The sequence below is a fragment of the Exophiala bonariae genome (assembly GCF_035927105.1).
Source record: "Exophiala bonariae strain CCFEE 5792 chromosome Unknown scaffold_5, whole genome shotgun sequence".
NCBI lineage: Eukaryota > Fungi > Ascomycota > Eurotiomycetes > Chaetothyriales > Herpotrichiellaceae > Exophiala > Exophiala bonariae.
Genome location: NW_027042480.1, coordinates 1,131,033 through 1,154,074, shown reverse-complemented (window position 1 = coordinate 1,154,074; position 23,042 = coordinate 1,131,033). Strand labels below are relative to the sequence as shown.

Genomic DNA, 23,042 nt, shown 5'->3' with positions numbered 1-23,042 from the left:
AAAGAGAATTCCACGCAAATCCGAAGGTTGTTTGAGTTGCGGCTCTTTACGAGATGGGTGCCTGAGAAAGTTTCTGTTGGTTGGAAATAATCTGAGCGTTCATTGACAGGGCTGGAGACCAATAGCCATCAATAGTCACCATCGCACGGCTCAGGTCAAGAGGGTCGAGCTTCAGCTCTGAAGCCACACCCGCCGTGGCACTCGAACTGCAGTGGCGCTCGAGCCATGCCCGCATGTTGCGACCATCACACTGTGTTTGTTTGTCTATATTTGGTGTTGTTGCTATTTATCGATAGCCGAACTCAGTGTTTGTATGAGGCCAGGGTTTCACGGAAATTCTTACGAGTTGAGATTCTTCATTCTGATAGTTTGTCGTCAGTCAGTTGTGACGTCATTTCTAGAGACTCCCTCAATATATAGTGATTCTGGTAGACGAGAGGCCTGCTTCTTCCCCTTCAGGGAGCATCAACCCAGTTGGGTATTTAACCATACAAGAAAGCGGCAGAACCTCGTTGCCTTTGATACAACTCAAACACGGGTAAAAGAGAAGCTCGAATTCTTTTTCCAATGCATGGCAAGGCCACAACATCATCCGATCACGCCACCCTCCTTGATCGTCATCCCATTCAGCTTCCAAGTATCCCCAACTTCGCAACCAAAACCGTGAGTACGGAGTATGCAGGCTACAACCAGCAATCATCAACTTCATAAAACTCACGTCGACACTGAGTGCATACCTGCCGATCGCAACGCGTGCATTCCCAGATAAATTCGTACGGCCTCCAGTGACAATCGTGGCACCTCCCGATATTGTTCTCTGTTCTTTCGAAGTGATTATGACGGCAGTTTCCCTCGTTACGCAGTTCTGCGGCCACTCTCCCAACGCGATTAGACTGGCCTCGAGCCCGGGTTACCCTGGCAGCATGTTCAATAAGTCGATTTTCGCGCCATCTTGCGCACTCGCAAGTCTTCCATACCGCATTGCATTCGTAGCAGAACTCAGTCCCACAGTGGCACCTAATGAGGAGAATAGTAAGCAAAACTGATCACAAAGCAAGTGGAATCGGTGGCTGGTATGCTTACGACATGTGATTGCAGCCATGGGAGATGATAATAGTACGACCACACCGTGGACAAATGCTAGCTTCATTGGTGGTTCGCCATTCATCAAAGGCAAGATCTTGGGCTGCCTGGCATTGGTCTTGGACGTGATATTCTTGCTTGCAGGTTGAGCAAGTTTGTGTTTGGCAAGAGGGGCATACCGCCAACCGACCTTGGATGGTGTCAGGGACGATGAATGCCGAGCAACTGGGTCGGTGACAGTAGGTGCGATTGTCGGTACTGTACTCGATAATTTTCTGGTGAAAGTCTGCGACGAAGGTGTCGCCAAGTGCCTCTCCTATTGCCACCTCATCGATTGAGATTACTGGAAGGTTCTTGCAACAATGTACAGGATATTGGTCTTCGTTCTTCAGAGCGGTCTCAAACGCCATGGTCAAGCACGCACGACACCAACGGTGAGTACAGATTCCAACCTCAACAGCTTGGGAGTATGGAACGAGCTCCCAGCATGCCTGGCACTTCTGTGAAGGATGGGACTCATCAAGCGTGAGATTGTCCATGTATTCATCAAGCTGCGTACTGCCGTTGGCATCGACACGCAAGTCTTCGTAGTAGCCGTCCTTTCCATCAACTCTCAGTGCTTGATTGTTGGAGACTGGGACAAAAGCGTTGACCAGCTCATTTTCCACAGCAGCAGTATCAGCCAACATTGCTCGATAGAGGCTTTGCTGCATTCTTCGATCTGCCGATGTGATTTGAGCCTGTCTGAACGCTTCGAGCTGGCAGCGGAGAGCCACAAGTTGATCAGTGAGAAGAGCGGTTGATGCTTCTGTGGCGATTGAGTTTTGTTGATCATCTCTCAGATCTTCTAGTTGACAACGCATCGCGAAAATTTGATCACTGGACAAATCGGTGGAGGGGGTTGCTGAGCTTGGTGGGTTTTCTGTAAGAGTGGCCGTCGCATCATTCAAATCTTTTTCCAACAGGGTCAAGGCCTGTTGGAAGTCGACATCAGGTTCAGCCATGTTGATCTGTTTTCAATGAGCAAGGTCAAGAATGTGATCGAATCACTCAGGTAATTACAGCAGGGCCCGGATCAGTTCAGACACATACGTTAGGGTGTTTGTTGATTCTCAGCTTTCTCCATGAACAAGATATGTTGAGAGTCAGAGGGAATTGGTAAGATCAAGCTGAAAATGATTCTGCACGTGAAACTTAGGTAACAGAAACGGGGAAGCTTGTTGAAAAGCAACAGGTAAAAATTCTCTTCGTCTAAATCTGCTTAAAGGATGAAGTGAAAGCAAGTACTTGTCACTAATCTGGTAGTGAACATCGTCTGATCCCCCCAGTGGTGATCTGGAAACTTCGCGGAGCATTTGCCTTTGCGTTCTTTTCCACTGCTGCCATTCGCTTCATGTGAAATCGCTTTTTTCTATACCAGAACCCTGTAGAGCTGCACCCAAGAGAATATGTGTTTTAGGGTGTCGCAACTCCCTCTGAACATAGGATAAGATTACAACGGGGCCCCCCTATTTGCCACAGCCTTGTCGCTGGCTCGTTCACTACTTCCTGTGCATGGAGACGGATATGTGAGACGAAGTATCGTTGTTATTCATTCAGGCACTGAAAGACTCCCGACAGCTGGTCCTTCAGCCGGGCTTACCATCAGATTTGACACTCAGTTCGATCGAAATGGTGCTGTATCGTGGGCGATGTGAAAAACTGCTAGTCCTGGGGGTCGACAGTTTTGAGCATTCGGCAGGCAAGCGTTGATAATATGTATACTAAGTCCGGTGAATTCATGTACTGAGGCGTTCCTGACAATTTTCAAACTATAATAAGACTTTGGGTTGCTCGCACCTTAGTATGCATGAAGCCACACGACAATGGTTGTACACTATTTGGTTGTGCGAGTAACTAAATAAGATGTCCCGGCCTCTGCTTACCAGCTAGATCATTGCCCGAACAATAGATTGAATACAGGATAAGATCTAACAGATTTGATATCTTCGGTCACAACATCAGTCTAATCTGTCAATAATGGTACTCTGGATGAGATCGCGACATTGGAAGAAACTGAAGTTGTAGTCGCCAAGGTTTTGGGGTTAAATAAAAGCAACCCCAGACGTCGAACCCCCCGCATCGCTCCTTGCCAGAAAGCCTGAGGCTTAAGATATCCATCCCACTAGATCTTGTCAATCGATCGATCGCCATTAAGAGATGAGGTTTGAAGGACCAAGCGATATTGACCTACCCGTACATAGCGGCGACTTTTGAGATGTACCCAAATCATGCCACAGCCACTGGAATCACTACTCTGGCTCAGCGAAGAAGACCATGTGATCGCTGCCACAATGTTAAGGAAAGATGTCGCTGGCCACTGGGCAGTACGAGTGTGTGTGAACGATGCTCACGCTTGAACTTCCCTTGCCAAAGTGATCGTCGCACTGGAAAGAAGGGCAGGAAAGCAAGGCTCGCGTCTGGAAATCGAATGTTACTAAGAAGGACACAAATTGAGATCTCCTGCGAGATATCTCAAATCAATTCGCCAACACCCTCATACGAGTCTCTTGCAGTGTCCACACCAGATGATGTCGGCTCGCTCCCAGTCGTGGACGTCAACGAAATTGATCAGGGAGGTCGACTTGAGGTCGACAGAGCCATCTCTATGTTTCCTGACTTGACCGCCTCCGAATTTCGCCTTCTTGATACTATGCTTGACAGGCAGATAGATGTTGATAAATACCTCCTTGGCCCGAGTTTTCGAGAACAGCATCGGCAAACATTTATCGATCATATTAAGATCGGAATGCCTCTCGTAAAGGATGCATTTATTGCTTGTGCGACGTTACTTGTGGGAAAGGACGATTCACAATTGGTATCATGCCGAGGAATCGGCTTTCGGAGAGCTGCAGCGGCCGTTGCTTCCCTACGAGAACTCGAGCTGTACAACTCTCAAGATGCCTCACTTGTGCTAATCTTCGGCATGGCCATGGTGACGTTTGCCTTACATCACTCTGGTGGTGAAGCATCTCTTTGCCGTCGGGTACTTGGTCTTGTCAAGCCCCTCCACGACAACGACTTGTCCTTGATACCAAAGCTCGGTACTGACGGGGTCTCCTTTCTCATCTGCCTCTTGGGGACCGAGATCACCATCTGCCTACTTCAATGCCAAGTGCCATCGATTCGACTTCGAGAGCATGATTTCGAGCATTCGGTCGACCGTTTCATTGGAGTATCCGCATCGATACTTACTCATATGTACGACATATGTGCTCTATCCCAAATGATGCATGGGTCACAGTATCGGCGAGGAAATCTTCTTGTGGACGAAGGCATTAGCAATTCACTGACGAAAATGGAAGATAAGATTGAGCAGTGGCAACCAAGTGTACCCAAAGACTTCCTTCAAGGACATTTCACAACCACGGAGGTTGTAATAATGCTAACACAGGCCAAAGTACTCCGCTTGGCTAACTTGCTCGTCGTCCACCGATTACGTTACGCCTTCAGTACGTACATGGCGAGGGCCAAGGTTCTATCCCGTGGCATCCTTGACGAGCTCAATTTGGTGCTCTACCTCACGGGGAAATCGATGCCATTCGTCGACCTGGCCTTCTTCATTGCATGTCTCGAAATCATAACTCCCGAGGAACGAGCATCTGCACTAGAAAGATCACGCCAGATTGTGGACTTCTCGGAGCGAACCCATGACGAGATCGAATCTTGGCTAATCTCATTTTGGACTACCGTGGATATTGAGAGCCATCCTCCCATCTACTGGGATGATATCGGACAGATAATTGCCAAGGGCGTCATTTGACGCCAAAGACTAAGAGATACAAAAGGAGTGTCCCCCATGGGCAACGCTTTGCAGGGTCGGCAGATTACATTAATCAGTCAAGTTTGACATTCGACAATAAATTTCCAGCCTACTTGCGCTACTCTCAAATTACCCCAGTTCACTCCACATGTTGATATCGTGGCATATAATCATCCTGTCTGATGAACATGGCTATCTGGGTCACAGATCACGATGTGTTGGTTGCCGACGTGCCATTTCCCTGTACTTGCTTGCTAACGCGATTCTAGCGCGTTTCCCCCAGATCAAAAGTGGCACCGGAAGCACCAGGATCACAAAGCAAATAACTGCCATCAGGATATGCATGTTTTGCAGACCCATGCCATTGATCCATGGAGTGAGTGTGAAAAGTACAATCACAGAGAAAACGTTCCGTGAGAATACAATACCTACGAGTGCGTTGCCGATAAGCTGGAGTACACGGTATTGTTAGCGCAGAGTTCACGTTGTGTCGAGCCATGGCAGCCAAGTGGTAATGTACGTACATCCTGATAGCAATCCATGGCATACGACAATGCTATATCCGTGGCTGCGCCAAATCCGAAGCCCCAAAGGCCGTATCCAACAGCAATCAGAGGCCATGCAGCACCCTAAAAATTCGGTTGTCAGTATACGAGCGGAGTTATCGTCATGCCACAAGGACTACTTACGGAGCTGAGACCCAAACCGAACATCAAAATACCGGCTGGAGTGATGAGCGCTGAAGGCAACGCCAGCCAAAGACGCATTTCCGGTTCGTAGATTCCCCGATTGCGCTTCGATAACCACATTATCGACTTATCGTTCAGCCATCCACCTACTATGGTACCTGGAATTGTTCCAATGAAAGGAGCAAGGTTCATCAACCCAACTCCAGCAGCGGAGAAATTGTATGGTGGCGAGAACAGATAAGTGGCTTGGACCGAAGTCATAACTGCGAACCACGCCAACAAACTGCCATACGTGATTGCACAGTAAGCAATGGCCGGGAAAGAGAATAAAAGCACCACAGGTTGGTGGAAGTCGTGGAAAATCGATCCATTGGTTTTGGTAACGAGAGCTAGGCGTTCGCGGTATGGCTTCATTGGAATCGAGGTGTCAATGAAGACCTCACTCCGGGTCCGCTCCAGCGACTGGCTTGTTTCAGCTTGCTTTGCGAGCTCGCTAGCTGCGCGCTCAGCTGTCTCTCGTCGTCCAGCAGTACCGGCTTCTACGACAGAAGCTGGTTGGTTGTTATTGTACCCAAGCAGGACTTTGATGTATTTTGATTCTTCGAAAAAGAAGATGACGATGACAAGGTTGATGGAGAAAAATATCACACACCACCAAAACATCCACCTCCACCCCTGGCTGATGACGATATATCCAGAGGCTACTGGGCCGAGGAAGGCACCTGCAGAAGTGGCAATGAGGTACCAACCATTCATCTGGGCGTGATGGTGGACGAAAAATATGTCTGCAATCGTGATTTGTGCTATGGTCTCACTGATGGCGCCCCCAAGTCCAGAAATCAAATTGCTGCCGATAAGGTCGCCTCTCGTATACGTTTTGGCGAACCAGATCACAGATGCCAGTTGGACTGCAGTACTGAACAGATACAGTGGTCGACGGCCATATTTGTGAACAAGTGGAATGAAAAATATACAGCCGATGGCGAGTCCGGCGTAATTCACCGCCGCACCAGCATTTAAAAGGTCGACGGTAAAACCCAACTCAGTCTGATAAGCTTCCCAGGCAACAAACCCAATGTCGAGCTCGACGAAAGTCATGAATACGTAAAAGCAGACGATGGTGAAATTGAGAGCTTTACGCCACGTAGCCCAATTCAGAGGGTCGTTTGGATCAGACGTGGGGATGGGATGAAGGATCACTTTGGCGCGTGCTCCTTGCACTGTGGCGTTGTCGATGAATTAGCATATAGCGACAAAATCAGAACTTCGAGAGTGGCCCTCACAGTCTTCCAAAGTGATGGTACCCGGAGGCCAGGTCGAGGGGTGGCCGTCATGCTCATGGCGGGCTTCGTCCATAGTGTTTAGTATTGTGCACGCGAGTAGCTCTGCTTACTCAAAGCTCTTTGAATGGTAGAGCTGGCTGAGACGAAGTGCAAAAGGTTTAGAGGTGGAAGTGGAAGTGGACATTGCGGTGCGTTCATCGGCCATTTAATAAGAAGTCTCCCGATTCATTTCTTGAGCCGATCATGTAGGGAATCTAGTCCGGGGTAGGAAGTCTGTCGCAGGGACATGGCCAACTCTAATCAGCAACGACATACCGATTTCACTCGAGATAACCTTTATCTCCCAAAATTGACATGGTGGATGTAATGAACATCACCTGCCCGGATCGTGAGCGACACCAACCACAGACGATTGCGACGCGTGGCCAAAACGGAGAAGAACGTCGCATCAAGCGTCCCGGGCTGATGCTTGATTCTCCAACCTTTGGACCAATTGCACTCGTCCAAATGCACCGGCTTGGCTTCCAGGGGTCCCAGGGTCCCTCATCTACCTTCTAAAGCAATGGATAAGACCTGGGGCCCTGGGGGCGATTCTAAGCTAGTTATTGTCAAAGCTCATGACTCGCGAATGGAATTGGGTGCTCTTCTTCATGGAGATGGCGAACCCACGAAAATACCGTGGTCAACTCCCTTTTCATTGACCTTTGCAACATGCGCATTGATGGATATAAAAGGCCATGACCCGCGATTGTCTGCGGGACGGTCGCATGTCGGTTATTACTGCTTAACAGTACAAATCACATCTACCCGAGGACATTCCTGGACCTGATTCTCAACTCGTAGGCGCTGGTCTATTGCTAGTCTCCAAGCTCCACTCGACACGATGATTGCAAAAGATATGGCAAATCAACAGCTCTCCAGCATCATCACGGAGCTAGAGGCTCAACTTCTTGCCGACCCTCAGCTCCCACGACCCAATCCCACAGAATCATTCTGGCAGTTACCGCCCCATCCTACATTATCAAAAGTTCAATCCAAGGCACTGCCAGCGAGCATAGACGTCGCCATCATCGGCTCTGGTGTGACAGGATGTAGTGTGGCAAAGAATTTGCTTGAGCTGACGTCCTCGTCGTCACAACAACTCAGCATCACGGTCTTCGAGGCTCGGACACTGACAAGTGGTGCCACTGGTCGTAATGGCGGCTTGCTGTCGACGTTTGTCCCTGGAGACTACAAGACCCTCAGCGACCACTTTGGACATGAACAGGCCGTTAAGATCGCACGGTATGCCAACAGGACGCTTGACAAAATGTATGAGCTGGGAAACTCGTCGGAAGAGGCCAAGAAAGCCAGTGAAGTGAGGAAGCTCTTGGATGTAATTGGTTTCCAGGACGAGGAGTCGTTTCGTGGGTTCATTGAGTCTTGCAAGCTCTATGAAGAACACGTCCCTGAGGATCACGACAAACATAGAATCTTGAGCGCGGCGGAGGTGGAGTCGGTAGGTGATTTATATGCATTGTGCTTGATGGCCTGCTGACGAACGTGATTAGGAGTACAACATGCGGGCCGCCGCTGGCGCCGTCGTTTGTCCTAATGGCGCTTTCTGGCCTTATCGGCTGATAACTCATACTTGGGAGCGGCTACACAATTTGTACAGTTCGCGATTCTCCATCGAAACACAGACACCAGTGACCGAGATCCTGTACGATGATAGCACAAATCATACACATCCTTATATCCTTCACACTTCACGAGGTATTGTTCGAGCTTCACGCGTTGTCCACGCCACCAATGGATACACCGGACACCTCCTGCCTCAACTTCGAGGAAAGATCTATCCTCTTCGTGGCACGATGTCTACACAGAAGTCCACACCAGCTTTTGGCCACCACGGTCGAGAGCTATCGTGGAGTATGATCAACAGTGGCCACTTCGACAACGCAACCGGCGTTGTAGAAGCAGGACTGTACTACTCGAATCAAAATCCCCACACGAATGACATATTCATTGGAGGCGAGAAAGCAAAGATCAACGAGCTGTTCGTCAGCGACGATTCAGAAGTGGGTGCGCCGTGTGTGGAAAACATTTCGGGGGTTTTACCTCGATTCTTTACCAAAGGCTGGGACGATGGTGCGCAGCCGGAGGTGATCAAAGTGTGGTCGGGCATAATGGGGTTCACTGGAGATCATCTTCCATTGATTGGAAAGTTGTCCCACAGCATTACAGGTCGGGGCGAGGAGGAGAACGGCAGTGGTGAGTATATCGCGGCGGGCTTCAATGGCTACGGGATGCCTCTGTGTTGGTCATCTGGTGAAGCTGTCGCTAAGATGATCCTCGATATCGACGTCAGTGACTTTCTGCCCGAGGTCTTTCTGGTGGATGAGGAGAGGTTGCAAAACCCTGAGCGGATGTCTACCAGGTCAGCTTTGGGATCAATCTTGGGTGGGAGTAAATAAGGCTCAAGTCCTCTTCAGCCGTAGATTGCACAATCAAAAGTACTCTACTTCCGTCGTGCTTGAAAGAGCAAGGGCGACCAACTGTACTAGTATATCCACTAGTACATGTATAGTTAGCGCCAGGGGAAATTCATCTTGGCCCCGGTTAACGCCACAATTGAGGGCGGAATCCCTCGTACGATATCGGATCACAAAACTTTTGGCGGGGAGTCGAGGCTGCGTAAAGCGAGGAGCACCAGTGTTGTTCAACAAAATCACACCGACAATCTTGTCTCTGGATTACTATTCTTCTCTCACGATTACAGTTCTCTGTCCTACATATTGAGGTGTCTGCTCCTATATCATTCTCGTTGTCCAAACCTATCAACTTCAGACTTCATAATGGCTTCCAACGGTACCAACGGCACCCCTCATCCCAAACCTTCTCTACCGCCTGTCTATATCGTTGCAGCTGCAAGAACCCCAGTTGGCAGTTTCCTCGGGTAATTCGATTCAAGCATTACAAGAGTAGCGACGGGTTCTAACAAGCTATAGTTCACTGTCTTCCTTGACCGCGCCCCAACTGGGCGCACATGCCATAAAATGTATGCCTCCTCGAGTCGCCCAATGCTACGATCTGACTGACAAGACCACTAGCCGCTGTTGAGAGAGTACCCGAGATCAAACCCCAAGATGTTGAAGAAGTGTTCTTTGGCAATGTTCTCTCCGCAAAGTCAGTTTCCTCACCATGCTCCCCGCCATCGCTAACAGTCCTTTAAGTGTCGGTCAAAACCCTGCACGGCAATGCGCCCTTGGTGCCGGCCTGGAGCCCTCAACCGTTTGCACCACCGTCAACAAAGTTTGCGCATCCGGCTTGAAGTCCATAATCCTTGGGGCACAAACCATCATGACCGGCAATGCAGACATCATCGTGGCTGGTGGCGCAGAGTCAATGTCCAACGTTCCTCACTACCTACCCGTTTTGCGAACGGGCGCCAAGTTTGGCAACCAGACGCTTGTCGATGGCGTCCTAAAAGACGGTCTAACAGATGCCTACGGCAAGCAAGAGCATATGGGACTACAAGGAGAAGAGTGCGCTCAGGATCATGGCTTCAACCGCGAGCAGCAGGATGAGTATGCCATTCGATCATATCAAAGAGCACAGGCGGCCGTCAGTGAAGGTCTTTTTGACTTTGAGATTGCCCCGATACAATTACCCGGCGTCCGTGGCAAGCCTGGTGTCACGGTGGATAAGGATGACGAGCCCAAGAACCTCAATATTGACAAACTAAAGGCCATCAAGCCAGCTTTCATTCCCAACGGTGGCACTGTCACAGCTCCCAATGCATCGCCACTTAACGATGGTGCTGCGGCCGTCGTATTGGTGTCAGAAGCCAAACTAAAAGAGCTCAACATCAAACCCATTGCGAAGATTCTGGGATGGGGTGATGCAGCACATCAACCTAGCAAATTCACCACCGCCCCAGCATTGGCGATTCCCAAGGCTTTGAAACACGCTGGTGTGAACCAAGACGATGTTGATGCCTTTGAGATCAACGAGGCATTCAGTGTCGTTGCTCTTGCCAACATGAAGTTGCTAGGTTTGTCTCCTGACAAGGTCAATCTCCATGGTGGAGCAGTAGCCATTGGTCATCCATTAGGTGCCAGCGGTGCACGAATTGTGACCACACTACTGGGTGTATTGAAGGCCAAAAAGGGAAAGATTGGAGCTGTTGGAATTTGCAACGGTGGTGGTGGAGCGAGTGCACTTGTTCTGGAGTCACTGCTATAAGCAAAACGTCCACAAAAAGTTCTCTTGAGCGATTCAATACCCAGGTAAATATCCATACAGAAGCGCCAGGATGAGGAACAGATCTACAGACGCTAGGCTGGGAGAGAAGGGAAAATGCGTAGGTTGCGCAGGTTCGCAGATCTGGCAGAGCAGCGATCAGTTCAAATTGCTCTAATCAAAATCAACCAAACATATAGATGTAATGAATGTAATATACTGTTCTTGCACCACCCTGTCGATAATACTCTTTTCTTTTTCGAGTTCATTGATGGCTTTGCAAAACCCCGGGCCGGATAAACATCGGACTAAAGTTGGAGAGAGTGGCACAATATCTCTGATCTTTTTTGGCTGCGACGAGAACTTCAAGGCTACCCCAGTTTCGCAAATTTCTCAAGCACCATTTCCGCGCCCGCGAAGCTCAACGACTCCAGCTGCGGCAGAGGTCATGGACGACCTTTATGACGAGTAAGAAACACCATGCTCTTGGGTAATTCAACATTTCATCTGACATTGACCCTAGGTTCGGAAACTTCATTGGCGAGGCCCTTTCCGACGATGAAGGCACCCAAGACGGCGATGCAGGACAAAACTACGTCTTCGACCAGGATTCCGAGGAAGAGCAACAGGGACAAGATGACCATGATATGGATGTTGATGACGAAGGACCTTCGAACGCAGTCATACTCCACGAAGACAAGCAATATTACCCTACCGCGCAACAAATATATGGCCAGGATGTGGAAACTCTCGTCCAAGAGGAAGATGCGCAGCCATTGAGCCAACCAATCATTGCTCCGGTCACCCAGAAGAAGTTCCAAGTCCAGGAAGCAGATCTCCCTCAGGTGTACTATTCTAGAGAGTTTATGACCGACTTGCTGAGCTTTCCAGAGGGGATCAGAAATATTGCGGTGGCCGGGCATTTGCACCATGGAAAAACTGCATTTGTCGATATGTTGGTCATGCAAACCCACAATCTTCAAGAACGGCTTGACAGGAGAATTGGTAGACGCAGAGACGAACAACTGAGATATACTGACACTCATTTTCTGGAAAGAGAGAGGGGTGTCTCTCTTAAAGCTGCTCCCATCTCCCTTGTGATGCAAGGTACACGAGGAAAATCGCATATTCTCAATGTGATCGACACTCCAGGACATGTCAATTTCGTGGACGAAGTCGCATCGAGTCTCAGACTGGTTGACGGCGTCGTGTTAGTTGTGGATGTTGTGGAGGGCGTTCAGATCAATACTCAGCAAGTTATAAAACATGCCGTTCTGGAGAATCTACCCATGGTCCTGGTGATCAACAAGATGGATCGACTTATCCTCGAATTAAAGATCCCTCCCACAGATGCCTATTTCAAGCTGAAACATGTGGTGGAGGAGGTGAACACCATCATTGAAAACACCATACCAGGACGTGGGGAATCTAGGAGATTATCTCCTGAAAAGGGCAATGTCGCCTTTGCCTCAACATCAATGCACTGGGTCTTCACACTCCCTTCGTTCGCAAGGATGTATGCCGAAACATATCCAAAGGTTGATGCTGTGGAGTTTTCGAAAAGACTGTGGGGCGATATCTTCTTCAACCCACAAAGTCGCAAATTCACCAGAAAGGGTGTTGAAGAAGGTGCCAAAAGAGCATTCGTCAATTTCGTTCTCGAGCCTATCTACAAGCTTTACTCTCACACGATCAGTGAAAGCCCTGAGGATCTTGGCGCCACGCTCGAGACCCTTGGGATATCCTTGAAACCATCACAGTTGAAATCCGATGCCAAAGTCTTACTTGAGTTGGTTTGCGCTCAATTCTTCGGCCCTGCTTCCGGCTTTGTCGATATGGTTGTACAGAATCTACCTTCGCCTGCCGAAGGGGCGAAAAGAACGTTGGACAACTACTATACTGGCCCATTAGACTCCGAAGTTGGCAAGGCCATGTCGACTTGCGATTCAGACGGTCCACTGGTTGTCCATATTACTAAGCTTTTTAGCTCTACAGATGCGAAGACTTTTGACGCTTTTGGTCGTGTAATGTCTGGCACTGTTGCTCCCAATCAACAAGTTCGGGTTCTCGGCGAGTCCTACAGTCTCGAAGATGAAGAAGACTCGACGAATGCAGTGATCACAGGCACATTTCTAGGCTGCTCTCGGTACAATATCCCAGTCTCCGGAGTCCCTGCTGGAAATTTCGTGCTTCTGTCGGGAATCGAAAATTCAATTGTGAAGACCGCTACTGTTGTGGCGGCCCAATTTCCCAACAATGAAGATGCTTATATTTTCCGACCTATTCGACATTTCACCGAATCGGTTTTCAAGGTTGCAGTTGAGCCTATCAACCCATCTGAACTTCCCAAAATGCTTGAGGGGCTGCGCAAGATCAACAAATCCTATCCCTTGATCACTACTAAAGTTGAAGAATCTGGAGAACATGTTGTCCTTGGCACTGGAGAGTTATACATGGATTGTGTTTTGCACGACCTTCGGACTCTTTATGCAGAAATGGACATCAAAGTGTCCGACCCTGTCACACGGTTTTGCGAAACTGTGACCGAGACAAGTGCTATCATGTGTTATGCATTGACACCCAATAAGAAAAACAAGTTGACTATGATCGCGGAACCACTTGACGACGGTATTGCGGAAGACATTGAAGCAGGGGTGGTCAAGATACGCGAACCAATCAGAAAGGTTGCCAATTTCTTCGAGGAGAAATATGAATGGGACAAACTCGCTGCAAGATCCATCTGGGCTTTTGGACCCGAAGAGATGGGACCTAACATTCTTTGTGATGACACTCTTCCATCCACGACAGACAAGAAATTATTGAAGTCTGTACAAGAGAGCATCAAGCAAGGATTCTCTTGGGGTACGAGAGAAGGTCCGCTATGTGAAGAGCCAATTCGCAACACCAAATTCCGCGTCACTGGGGCGGAATTGGCAACCGAGGCTATCTATAGAGGAGGCGGTCAGATCATTCCCACATCGAGAAGAGCAGTATACAGCTCGTTCCTGATGGCCGGACCACGACTGATGGAACCGGTATACAGCGTGCATATGACAGGACCAGCAGATTCGATCTCGGGTCTCTACACAGTTTTGATGAAACGTCGAGGCCACGTTGTCTCGGACGGCCCTGTTGCAGGAACACCGCTATATGCCGCGAAGGCATTACTGCCGGTCATCGACAGCTTTGGCTTCGAAACCGACCTTCGTATCCATAACCAAGGAGCGGCAAGTGTCTCTCTCGTATTCGATCGATGGGACGTTGTTCCTGGTGACCCTCTCGACAAGAGCATCCGCATCCGACCTTTGGAAATGGCTGGCCCGCAACAGGCAGCCCGAGATTTCGTTCTCAAGACCAGACGAAGGAAGGGTCTGAGTGAAGACGTTGACGTCAAGAGGTTCTTGGAACCCGAGTTGCTGGCTGGCTTGAGAGAGAGTGGTGTCTTGGACTGATTCCTAATTCAGTCGCCCAACCGAGAGCTAATCCTTCCACCTCAAAAAGGTCAAAGAAATGGATCGCCCCCTTTCGAGGGGTTGTCACAGGAGCAGATATTACCGATACCTCCGAGAGATCGGCTTTAACAAGCTGAAAGAGGAGAGTCTCGCATTGACTCCATCAATTCGGACCAAGGCCGCTGCGCAACGTATTGTTCGGGAGCGGGCCGTGAAGATTGAAGAAACAGATCCTCACTTCAGACTGCAAGTCGCGAGCTTCCTTCGCTCTTACCACTCCACCTGCCATAGCCCTCTTAACTCCGCCTGACATTCTACTGCTGCAGAGTTCCATAGGGCCCTGAGACGAGGACTACCGGTCCTAAACTAAGACCGGCCATGCAGACCCAACTCCGACGTCTCGCAAAAGAAGAGCCTGAAGCGGCGCAGTTCACCTATATGGTCACCACGAAGGTCCATTTCGTGACGAAAACATAGTGGCTTTGATTGGATCGCTTGACTGTGGATCACCTTGCAGGAGCGCTACAGAATGCGGGCTCGCAATCAGGCGTCAATTTTGTACGGGCTTGTGAGATGGGGTCAGATCACAATCGAGAGTTTCACCTCTTCTAGGTTCACATATTCAACAATCGAAGTCAGTATATCATGGTACTTTGGGGAGATGACTACCACTGCGGTGGAGTCATCCACACCAGATAGAACTGATATAGAGTTCCCGCCAAAAAATCAAAGCAATTGAGGGCAAAGCGTTGGCTTGATTGATGCACTCTTCCTGAATTGATGTTCTTTGCACACCGGGGCCGTCACTCACATTTTCGAAGCCACTTAACGCTTCACTTGTCCAATCATAACTGAAAAACAAATCCAACCAATATTCGTATGCATGCATCCTTACAGTATTAGACCTTCAAAAACACGACATCGACCTCCTCGCCCCTCCTAACCGACACGGCAGCTTCGAACCCCTCCCCTTGCTCCCCACTGACATCCCTGGCGACCACCAGCTTCCCCTGAACATATAGTGCCCAGGTGCCCAAAGGTAGATTCCTAGCGATGGGACTAATGACGACGTGCTCCTCACAGCCCTTGCCGATATAATCCCAGCCCTTGACGGTGAGAAGCAGGGCGTTGACGTCTGCATCCCACAGGCCGCGCAGCACGCTGACGCCCTTGTTCTCGCCCACGAAATGTAGGTTGTCGATATACGGCGTGCGCTGGAGGTGGGCCGCCGTCCACGGCTTCTCGTACATGATGCGTTGTCCGTCGGGCACGTTGAGCCGCGAGTACCCGATCGCGGCGTTGCCCGTGTACGGGGACATGAATGTCCAGTTCACGCTGGGTTGATCGTCTGTGGAGTTGGGGTCGGAGAAGGTGAAGGCCGTGTCGTTGCGTCGGTAGAAGAGCCCGCCGTCTTCCCACTGCGGGTTCAGGTTGTTGTCGGCGTACGCGAGCAGACCCTCCAGGTCGAAGGTTTGCCCGAGTTCGGATTGCCATTGTAGGACGTAGCCGAGGGCGGGCTTGTTGTAAGGGAATGCGGGGCCTTTGGAGGCGGCGATTTCGGCTTGGGCTTTCGAAACGGCTTTGGGGAGGATCTGCGTGACTGGAGTGTTGGGTTCTTCGGCCGAGATCTCGCGGATGTATTTGGCCACGATGGGTGGTTGGATGTTGGTTTCTCCAGTCGCGCTGTGGGTGATGAAGCCGAAAGATTGTTTCTCGTAGAGTTTGTGGACGAGCTCCGAGTTCCAGCTGTTCATGAATGCGGCGGCCCTGTTTGGTTGGAAGAGGCTTTCGTTAGTCTGGTGTTTGGTCACGACTTTGGAAGAGTTAGGAGGGGACACTGAATTTACCATGCAGTGAATGCTAGATCTCGGGCTGGCACGACAAAGTCTTGCTTGACCATCCACCAGTCATTGAAGAGATTGGAATCGGTGGCAACCATGCCCCTCTTCTTGGCCCATCCTTCTTTGTACTTTGGGAGGATTTCATCCATTCGATTTGTGCCGTCGCGAACATCATTGTAGCGCATGGCGATGAGCTTTTCGGTGTAGGTCAGTTATTTATGGCTTGAGTGTTTCTGGAAGAACATGAAAACAGACATACCGGAAATTGATTACAGACCACAAAGACAACATTCGGTTCACAACAAACACCAACCCACCCATTTCGTTCCATCTCATCCAGGATGGTTTGCTGCAAAGTCCGGTTGCTATACTTGAAGTCTTCGGCACCAAGACCCCAGAAGATGGGATCCCATCTGAAGACGATCGAGTCTTCCTTTTCGAATTCATCGTCATCGAAGAGCATGCCATACAGACTGGTCATGAGTAGTAAGTGACCGCTGTACATGATGTTCTCCTTGACCACGGGATCAGCCCAGGGTTTCCGTAGTTCGGTCAAGGATGGATCAGTCAAGATCCCACCGTGGGAGGTGTTGAACCAGTAGCCCCAGACATCACGACGGAGCATCTTGTGAATCAATTGACGCATCAGAGGCTTGAATATGGTTCGCACAGCTGGCAAGCGGTGGTAGTGCGCAAGAGCCGCTGCGTAGCTCATGGTGGCCAGCTGGTAACGATAAGCATCGAGGAACTCCTGGCCGGGTTCGAGAACGCCCATGTGCTTCCATTCTCCATCTTGCTGAAATGCAAGGTTATGGAAGTGTCGTAGATGACCGACCTGCTGTGGAGAGAGTTTGGGGTATTTGGACAGATCGAGTGGCAGCTCTGGAGATACAGACTTGGGAGTGTCTGCAGTCACTCTGATGGTCGAGGGGATAGTCTGGGTCAGAGTTGTGGCCATGATGGTGGATTCACGAGGTTGTATAAAAGGAGCAAAAACGAAGCAGTCTACTCACGGTAGTGGTGGGGAGAGGGTCAATATATATATGAGGTTGACTAACGGGACATGAGCAGCGGATCATGCCATCAAGGATTCATTTCGCAATGTTGGAAGTAGAACCCGCTGGCCCCTGGTATAGTATACTGTGTAATGGGATTTGAGGTCTAAAGGATCCATTTATGTAACGTTCGTCTACAGGCGGGGGCGACCGCAGGCCTGGTTCATGGATGGCAACCTGGCTGACTCTCGTACAAAGGCAATAATGGATGAAGCTGACACGAGAGGTGGGAGGCGGGAGGCGGGCCGTGGGTTTGAATGGCAAACGATGAAGCTGAATAGCAGAGAGAGAGAAGATCAATTGCGGCCGAGTCAATGCCTAGGTACCAACCAATGGCCAATGATAAGATGCTGAAGCGTCGCGTCCTCTCGTGTCTGTTTCGTTTGTTTGCGGCAACTTGCACAGCCGATGTGCCGACTCAACTTCGCACGCCTGTTGAGGCTGGACATCGTACTGTTCAAAAACGGAGTGGAAGTGGGGATACTGCAAGTCACATGACCAACCACAGGCCACAAGATCAAATCAGGTGACTTTGTCTTCGGATGAATATCTCTCCGACGAGCAGCAACTTCCGGTTCCAATTTCCAAGTTGCTGTGATTGTTACTTAAGTATTTACAACCTGACGTATCTGGGTCTGGATCTGGGCTGCCACTCGAACTTGAAACTGGAATTCTTCTCCGTCAGGTTCTCGTTTCCAGATCAGGTCAGTTTTTTGGCCTCGCGTACCTAGTATGATAAGATGGATATCACATGATTTTCCATAGCGGGTGGGGATGAAAATATGGCAGTTTGTCAAATGGCATGGTGATCACCCTGTCACTCTGACCCAACAGATTGGGTCTGCAAAGTTCCCCGTCTACAGTAATGACCACCTACGTAAAGTATGTAAGAGTGATGTTATCCTCTCATGTTCAGGATAGATTTAGGTACCTATAAAACTACCTAGGTAGTAGATACTTGTAGATGTTCTAAATTGTGAAGTACCTACGTACCTTAGGCACCAAATGGCAGCCACAATAGACTTTGTTGCTTCTTTCCCTCTTCCCTCTGGTGCAAACTCACACAACATCCACTTCAAGTTCAAGTCGATCTCCACGCGACTTCTTCAACTTCAACTTCATCTCCCTCTTCTCATCACACTCGCTTCCATATGTCTTGACTATTTATGCATTCTTTGTCTCGTCATCCTCACCACCGTTCCCCCTCGTCGTTGTGACATTTGACAGGGCGCACTCCATCCTCGAGTCACCAAGCCTAACCTCCACCCTGGTCTCTCCTACGTCATTTGCAGCCACTGCTGACAATTCCCTTCAAACCCTCCATCCTGCGATCAACCCCCTTCACGGCGACGGCGATGGTGGTTCGGGAAGTCCAACATGTCGAATCACCTACTTCTTCCATGACCTCGACTGTGCAAGACAATGTCCAGATCACCAACAATTCAAACACTCCCCATGATTTCCACATCGACCCTCCGCCTCAAACCATGGCGACGGAAATCACTCTCGCCGCCCTCGCTACACTACCTACCCCCCTTCTGGTCCTCTCATCCTCAAAGACCGTCATCTTGGCCAACAATGCCATAGGCAAGCTACTCGGACTCGCCCAACCTGACTCTCAGTCCACCGTCACCGACCTGCTTCGAAATCAGACCTTGTCTCAGATTGGTATTGACATGGTTTCAGATGGCGTACCAGTCTGGGTCAGCTGGGATAAATTTCTGGAAAATGTTGCCAGCGGCTTCAAACATGACCCCGAGGAGGACGCCGCCTCGGGCGATCTTCTTCCAGACGTTGGGAGCGGCGAAACTACTCCAACCGCGACCCATGAACAGAGAAGAGGACGATCTTCCAACAGAAGCAGAACCTCCAAAACTGATGACACGGTTGTCGATATCGTTTTCTCCTCCAAGCCCACACCAGCCTTGCCGCGCTCTCATCCTCATGAACAGCCCAAGACTCGAAACTCCCAATTAAGAGCCTCTTGCCGCATGATTATCTCCATCTGGTTCTTGAATTCAGAACGCTTCTACACCCTCACTTTCACCAGTGCCTCCAATGCTACTCGTTCGTCCCACCATGCACATCCCAACCATACTGCGTCTTCCCAGCGGACGACGTCATCTCATTCCTCCAGATCTTCTCACTCCTCCCAGTCTCAAACTCCCGCATCATCCACCTCTAATTCCCAAACCAACTCTCCTGCCGAAGATGCCGTAGGTGGTACTTTTCTGCCCGCTGGCTCGCCAGCCGCATGCTTACCCCCACCAACTGTTGGCGACTTCCAAAAAATCGTGAAGATGAAGAATGCAATGCTGAATGCAATTGATATCCCGCTTGTCACCGTCTGGCGGGACCAGAGTGTGGTATTTCCAAATCAAGCTGCTAGGAAACTCTTGGCTGTGGAGGCCGATCCTACCTCCGATATCAGCTATGATTTCCGCTCCCGATTCAGCCCCTGGACCACCGACTTTTCACGAGAACTCAGTGAGGAGGAAAATCCCATCATTGCTCTCTGTCGCTCTCAGAAACCCTTTTCTTCATGGAAAGTGGGTCTAATCAATGACAAGACTGCCAAAAGATCGACCTTCGATGTCAGTGGCCATCCTGTTTTTGATGAAAAGTCGGGCGACTTTTTGGGTGGTCTGATGGTTTTTCGGGATGTTACCGAGTATGCAGAAAAGATTGCCTCCCAATCGGCGGAAAACGAGGAGCGTTTCCGTCTCATCTGTGACACCATGCCACAAATGTTTTGGACCACAACCCCTGAAGGCTACCATGATTACTTCTCACAACGATGGTATGATTACACTGGCTTGACACCTGGTGATAGTCTTGGGTTGGGTTGGAAATTGCCATTCCATGAAGAGGACATGCCAGAAACCGGCCGGAGGTGGCAACATTCTCTAGCCACCGGAGACGAGTACAAGACACAGTATCGATGCAGGAGATATGACGGTGAGTGGAGATGGATGCTGGGCCGCGCTTTGCCTTTGAAGGATCACAGAACCGGGAAGATCTTGAAATGGTATGGCAGTTGCACTGATATTCAAGACATTATTGATGCGAAACTGGCGGGACACGAAGCTCGTCGGAATCTGCTTGATGTCCTGAGGCATTCTCAGATGAGTTTGTGGAGCATCAACCAGGAAAAACAAGTAACTTTCTTCGAAGGTGACTTCCTCGACAGTGAAAACAGACCTGCTGAAATCATCGGAGCATCAATATATGACCTCTGGGCTGACTTCCTCGACCATAAAAGTCTTGTTGAGTTCCAAAAGGCCACACAGGCTATCTTATCCGGAGCATCTGATCTAGAAGTCTTTGAGAACAAGGCCAATGATCGCTGGTTTCGATCTAAACTAGTACCTCTAAAGGGCAAAAGGGGTGCCAATGGCGTCGAAGACGATAATATCATCACGGGTGTTATTGGTATCGGCACCGAAGTCACTGGTCTTCGCCGAAGAGAACAGGAGAATATCAAGCTCCTTGCCAATGAAACTGCAGCAAAAGCCGCCAGTAAGATGAAGAGTAATTTTTTGGCCAACATGAGCCATGAGATTCGCACCCCTATCGCCGGGGTTTTGGGCATGTCAGAACTGCTGATGGACACACCGCTCGACGCCGAGCAAAGTGAATTTGCCCAAAACATCCAACGGTCTGCGAACTCTCTTCTGACAGTCATCAACGACATTCTTGATTTTTCAAAAATTGAATCCGGTCGCCTCGATATAGAGGAAGTCCAGTTCAGTTTGTCCATTCTATTGGAGGATGTCAACAAGATGCTCTCTTTTGCCGCTCAGCGCAAGGGCCTGGAATTCTGTACTGATTTCCATTTGCGATCGTCAGATGAAGTTGTATTGCTTGGTGATCCAGGTCGATTACGGCAGATTTTGACCAACTTGTTGACCAACAGCATAAAGTTCACTTCGGATGGGTTTGTGAAGATGTCTACCCGAATATTGAGTGATTCAAATGATACTACAGTCATCGAGTTCACCATAGAAGATACTGGTATAGGGATCGAAGAGGAAGTCAAGAAACGCCTCTTCAAACCTTTCAGTCAAGCAGACAGCAGCACGGCCCGAAGATTCGGTGGATCGGGTCTCGGGTTGACTATCTGCAAAAATCTTGTGGATTTAATGCACGGTTCTATCAAACTGGAGTCGAGATTGGACGCTGGAACCCAGGCGATTTTCCATATACCATTCAAGAAGCTAGAGTACCAGACGGGTTCCAACGCTGCGTTACTAGAAGTTGGCACTATGCCTGACAGACTACAGTCCGAGCTGTCGCTATCCATCGAGGGGTCGGGAGAAGAAAAAAGAAAACATCCCCGAAAATCGCAACCCGTACAAATTTCCGAGCACCAACAGTCCAAATTGTCCTCTGGTCAGACTGCAGAACAACCGATCAATCGAGCCAACTATCATATTCTTGTTGTTGAAGACAATCCTGTTAATCAGCAAATTGCCATCAAGTTTATCAGCGCTCTTAAATTTCGGGTGGGTGCCGTATGGAATGGTAAAGAAGCTTTGGAGTACCTCCTCAAGGCCACTTCTTCCGAACTGACAGAAGAACAAGCGAAGAGCTATCCGATTCCTTCTCTTATTCTGATGGATGTACAAATGCCTGTTCTTGATGGTTACCATGCGACACACATGCTCCGTCATCATGCACCATTCATGGATATAAAAGCAATCGATGAAATCCCGATAGTCGCGATGACAGCCTCCGCAATACAGGGTGACAGGGAGAAATGTGAAAGGGCGGGAATGGATGACTACATGGCCAAGCCTGTTAAAAGATCAACCCTTGAGCAAACCATTCTGAAATGGGTCACTCGTGGGAGGTCCCTCAAGAAAGTAGATAACTCCAAGCCCTCACTTCATCGATCCGAAACAGACCACTCCTCCACCTGCACACAGCACGAAGCAATTATTGCTGCCGAATACCTTGAAAGGTTCACACCAGCCGCCGCGGTTGGAACGACTGTGGGGCCTTCACAGGATGCTACACATACCGTCAGCAATGCTCTTGCCAGAAGATCGAGTGCTTCCAGATCTTTGATGACATCGCAGATCATAGGCGGGGCCAATGAAGGTGAACGTTCAATGGGCAGGGCTATTGCAGAAGACAAAGCAAGAAGTCTTCGCGACGCCAAACTGTACCAGGCTACCGAGGAAAATCCCACCCGCGGGCCATCTATCACACTGGGGGACTCACACTCTCCACTTGCTTTCCAGCAAACCCCGCAACTTGAAACGGATTTATCACCAAACGCTTTGACAGTTGAGAATGTGACATATTTCAACCTTGTACGAGACGCAGATAACACAGATAAGGGATATCTAGCTAAGCGGTTATCCCCTAGTGTCGGCTCGAGCCAAGGAGCGAATGCTTTATCGGATATTCCAGGCCCTCCGCCAGCGGGGCTTCTGGCTGCCTTGGATATTGCAGGATTTAACTCTAATGCGGAGGCAATCGTTCAGGCAGTACTTGATGACGCTCGAAACTCGGAGAACTCTGAAGTTATACGATCGGGACTTGAACGAGAGTGATCTACCACTAATCGGAAGGTGGTAGGTGGACCAACAGAACATGATAGGAAAT

General features: G+C 49.5%; 7 protein-coding genes across 7 annotated transcripts; 5 read left to right on the top strand and 2 right to left on the bottom strand.

The window, feature by feature from the left end:
* Nucleotides 1-3,553: 3,553 nt before the first annotated feature.
* LTR84_011180 (uncharacterized protein) lies at nucleotides 3,554-4,885 on the top strand (the record flags this gene model as incomplete). Its single annotated transcript, XM_064854713.1, has 1 exon — nucleotides 3,554-4,885. The coding sequence occupies one exon, from the start codon at nucleotides 3,554-3,556 to the stop codon at nucleotides 4,883-4,885; it is 1,332 nt and encodes a 443-aa protein (XP_064709439.1).
* A 644-nt stretch (nucleotides 4,886-5,529) lies between these two features.
* LTR84_011179 (uncharacterized protein) lies at nucleotides 5,530-6,930 on the bottom strand (the record flags this gene model as incomplete). The annotated part of the gene is made up of 2 exons (XM_064854712.1): nucleotides 5,530-6,794; nucleotides 6,858-6,930. The coding sequence occupies 2 exons, from the start codon at nucleotides 6,928-6,930 to the stop codon at nucleotides 5,530-5,532; spliced, it is 1,338 nt and encodes a 445-aa protein (XP_064709438.1).
* Nucleotides 6,931-7,740: 810 nt separating this feature from the next.
* On the top strand, nucleotides 7,741-9,313 carry LTR84_011178 (uncharacterized protein; the record flags this gene model as incomplete). The annotated part of the gene is made up of 2 exons (XM_064854711.1): nucleotides 7,741-8,355; nucleotides 8,408-9,313. 2 exons carry the CDS (start codon nucleotides 7,741-7,743, stop codon nucleotides 9,311-9,313), a joined length of 1,521 nt encoding a protein of 506 aa, XP_064709437.1.
* Nucleotides 9,314-9,694: 381 nt separating this feature from the next.
* On the top strand, nucleotides 9,695-11,084 carry LTR84_011177 (uncharacterized protein; the record flags this gene model as incomplete). Its single annotated transcript, XM_064854710.1, has 4 exons — nucleotides 9,695-9,795; nucleotides 9,848-9,897; nucleotides 9,950-10,025; nucleotides 10,073-11,084. The coding sequence occupies 4 exons, from the start codon at nucleotides 9,695-9,697 to the stop codon at nucleotides 11,082-11,084; spliced, it is 1,239 nt and encodes a 412-aa protein (XP_064709436.1).
* A 445-nt stretch (nucleotides 11,085-11,529) lies between these two features.
* Nucleotides 11,530-14,533, top strand: LTR84_011176 (uncharacterized protein; the record flags this gene model as incomplete). The annotated part of the gene is made up of 2 exons (XM_064854709.1): nucleotides 11,530-11,549; nucleotides 11,605-14,533. 2 exons carry the CDS (start codon nucleotides 11,530-11,532, stop codon nucleotides 14,531-14,533), a joined length of 2,949 nt encoding a protein of 982 aa, XP_064709435.1.
* An 899-nt stretch (nucleotides 14,534-15,432) lies between these two features.
* LTR84_011175 (uncharacterized protein) lies at nucleotides 15,433-17,332 on the bottom strand (the record flags this gene model as incomplete). The annotated part of the gene is made up of 3 exons (XM_064854708.1): nucleotides 15,433-16,300; nucleotides 16,381-16,568; nucleotides 16,634-17,332. 3 exons carry the CDS (start codon nucleotides 17,330-17,332, stop codon nucleotides 15,433-15,435), a joined length of 1,755 nt encoding a protein of 584 aa, XP_064709434.1.
* Nucleotides 17,333-18,784: 1,452 nt separating this feature from the next.
* On the top strand, nucleotides 18,785-22,990 carry LTR84_011174 (uncharacterized protein; the record flags this gene model as incomplete). The annotated part of the gene is made up of 1 exon (XM_064854707.1): nucleotides 18,785-22,990. The coding sequence occupies one exon, from the start codon at nucleotides 18,785-18,787 to the stop codon at nucleotides 22,988-22,990; it is 4,206 nt and encodes a 1,401-aa protein (XP_064709433.1).
* Nucleotides 22,991-23,042: the final 52 nt, after the last annotated feature.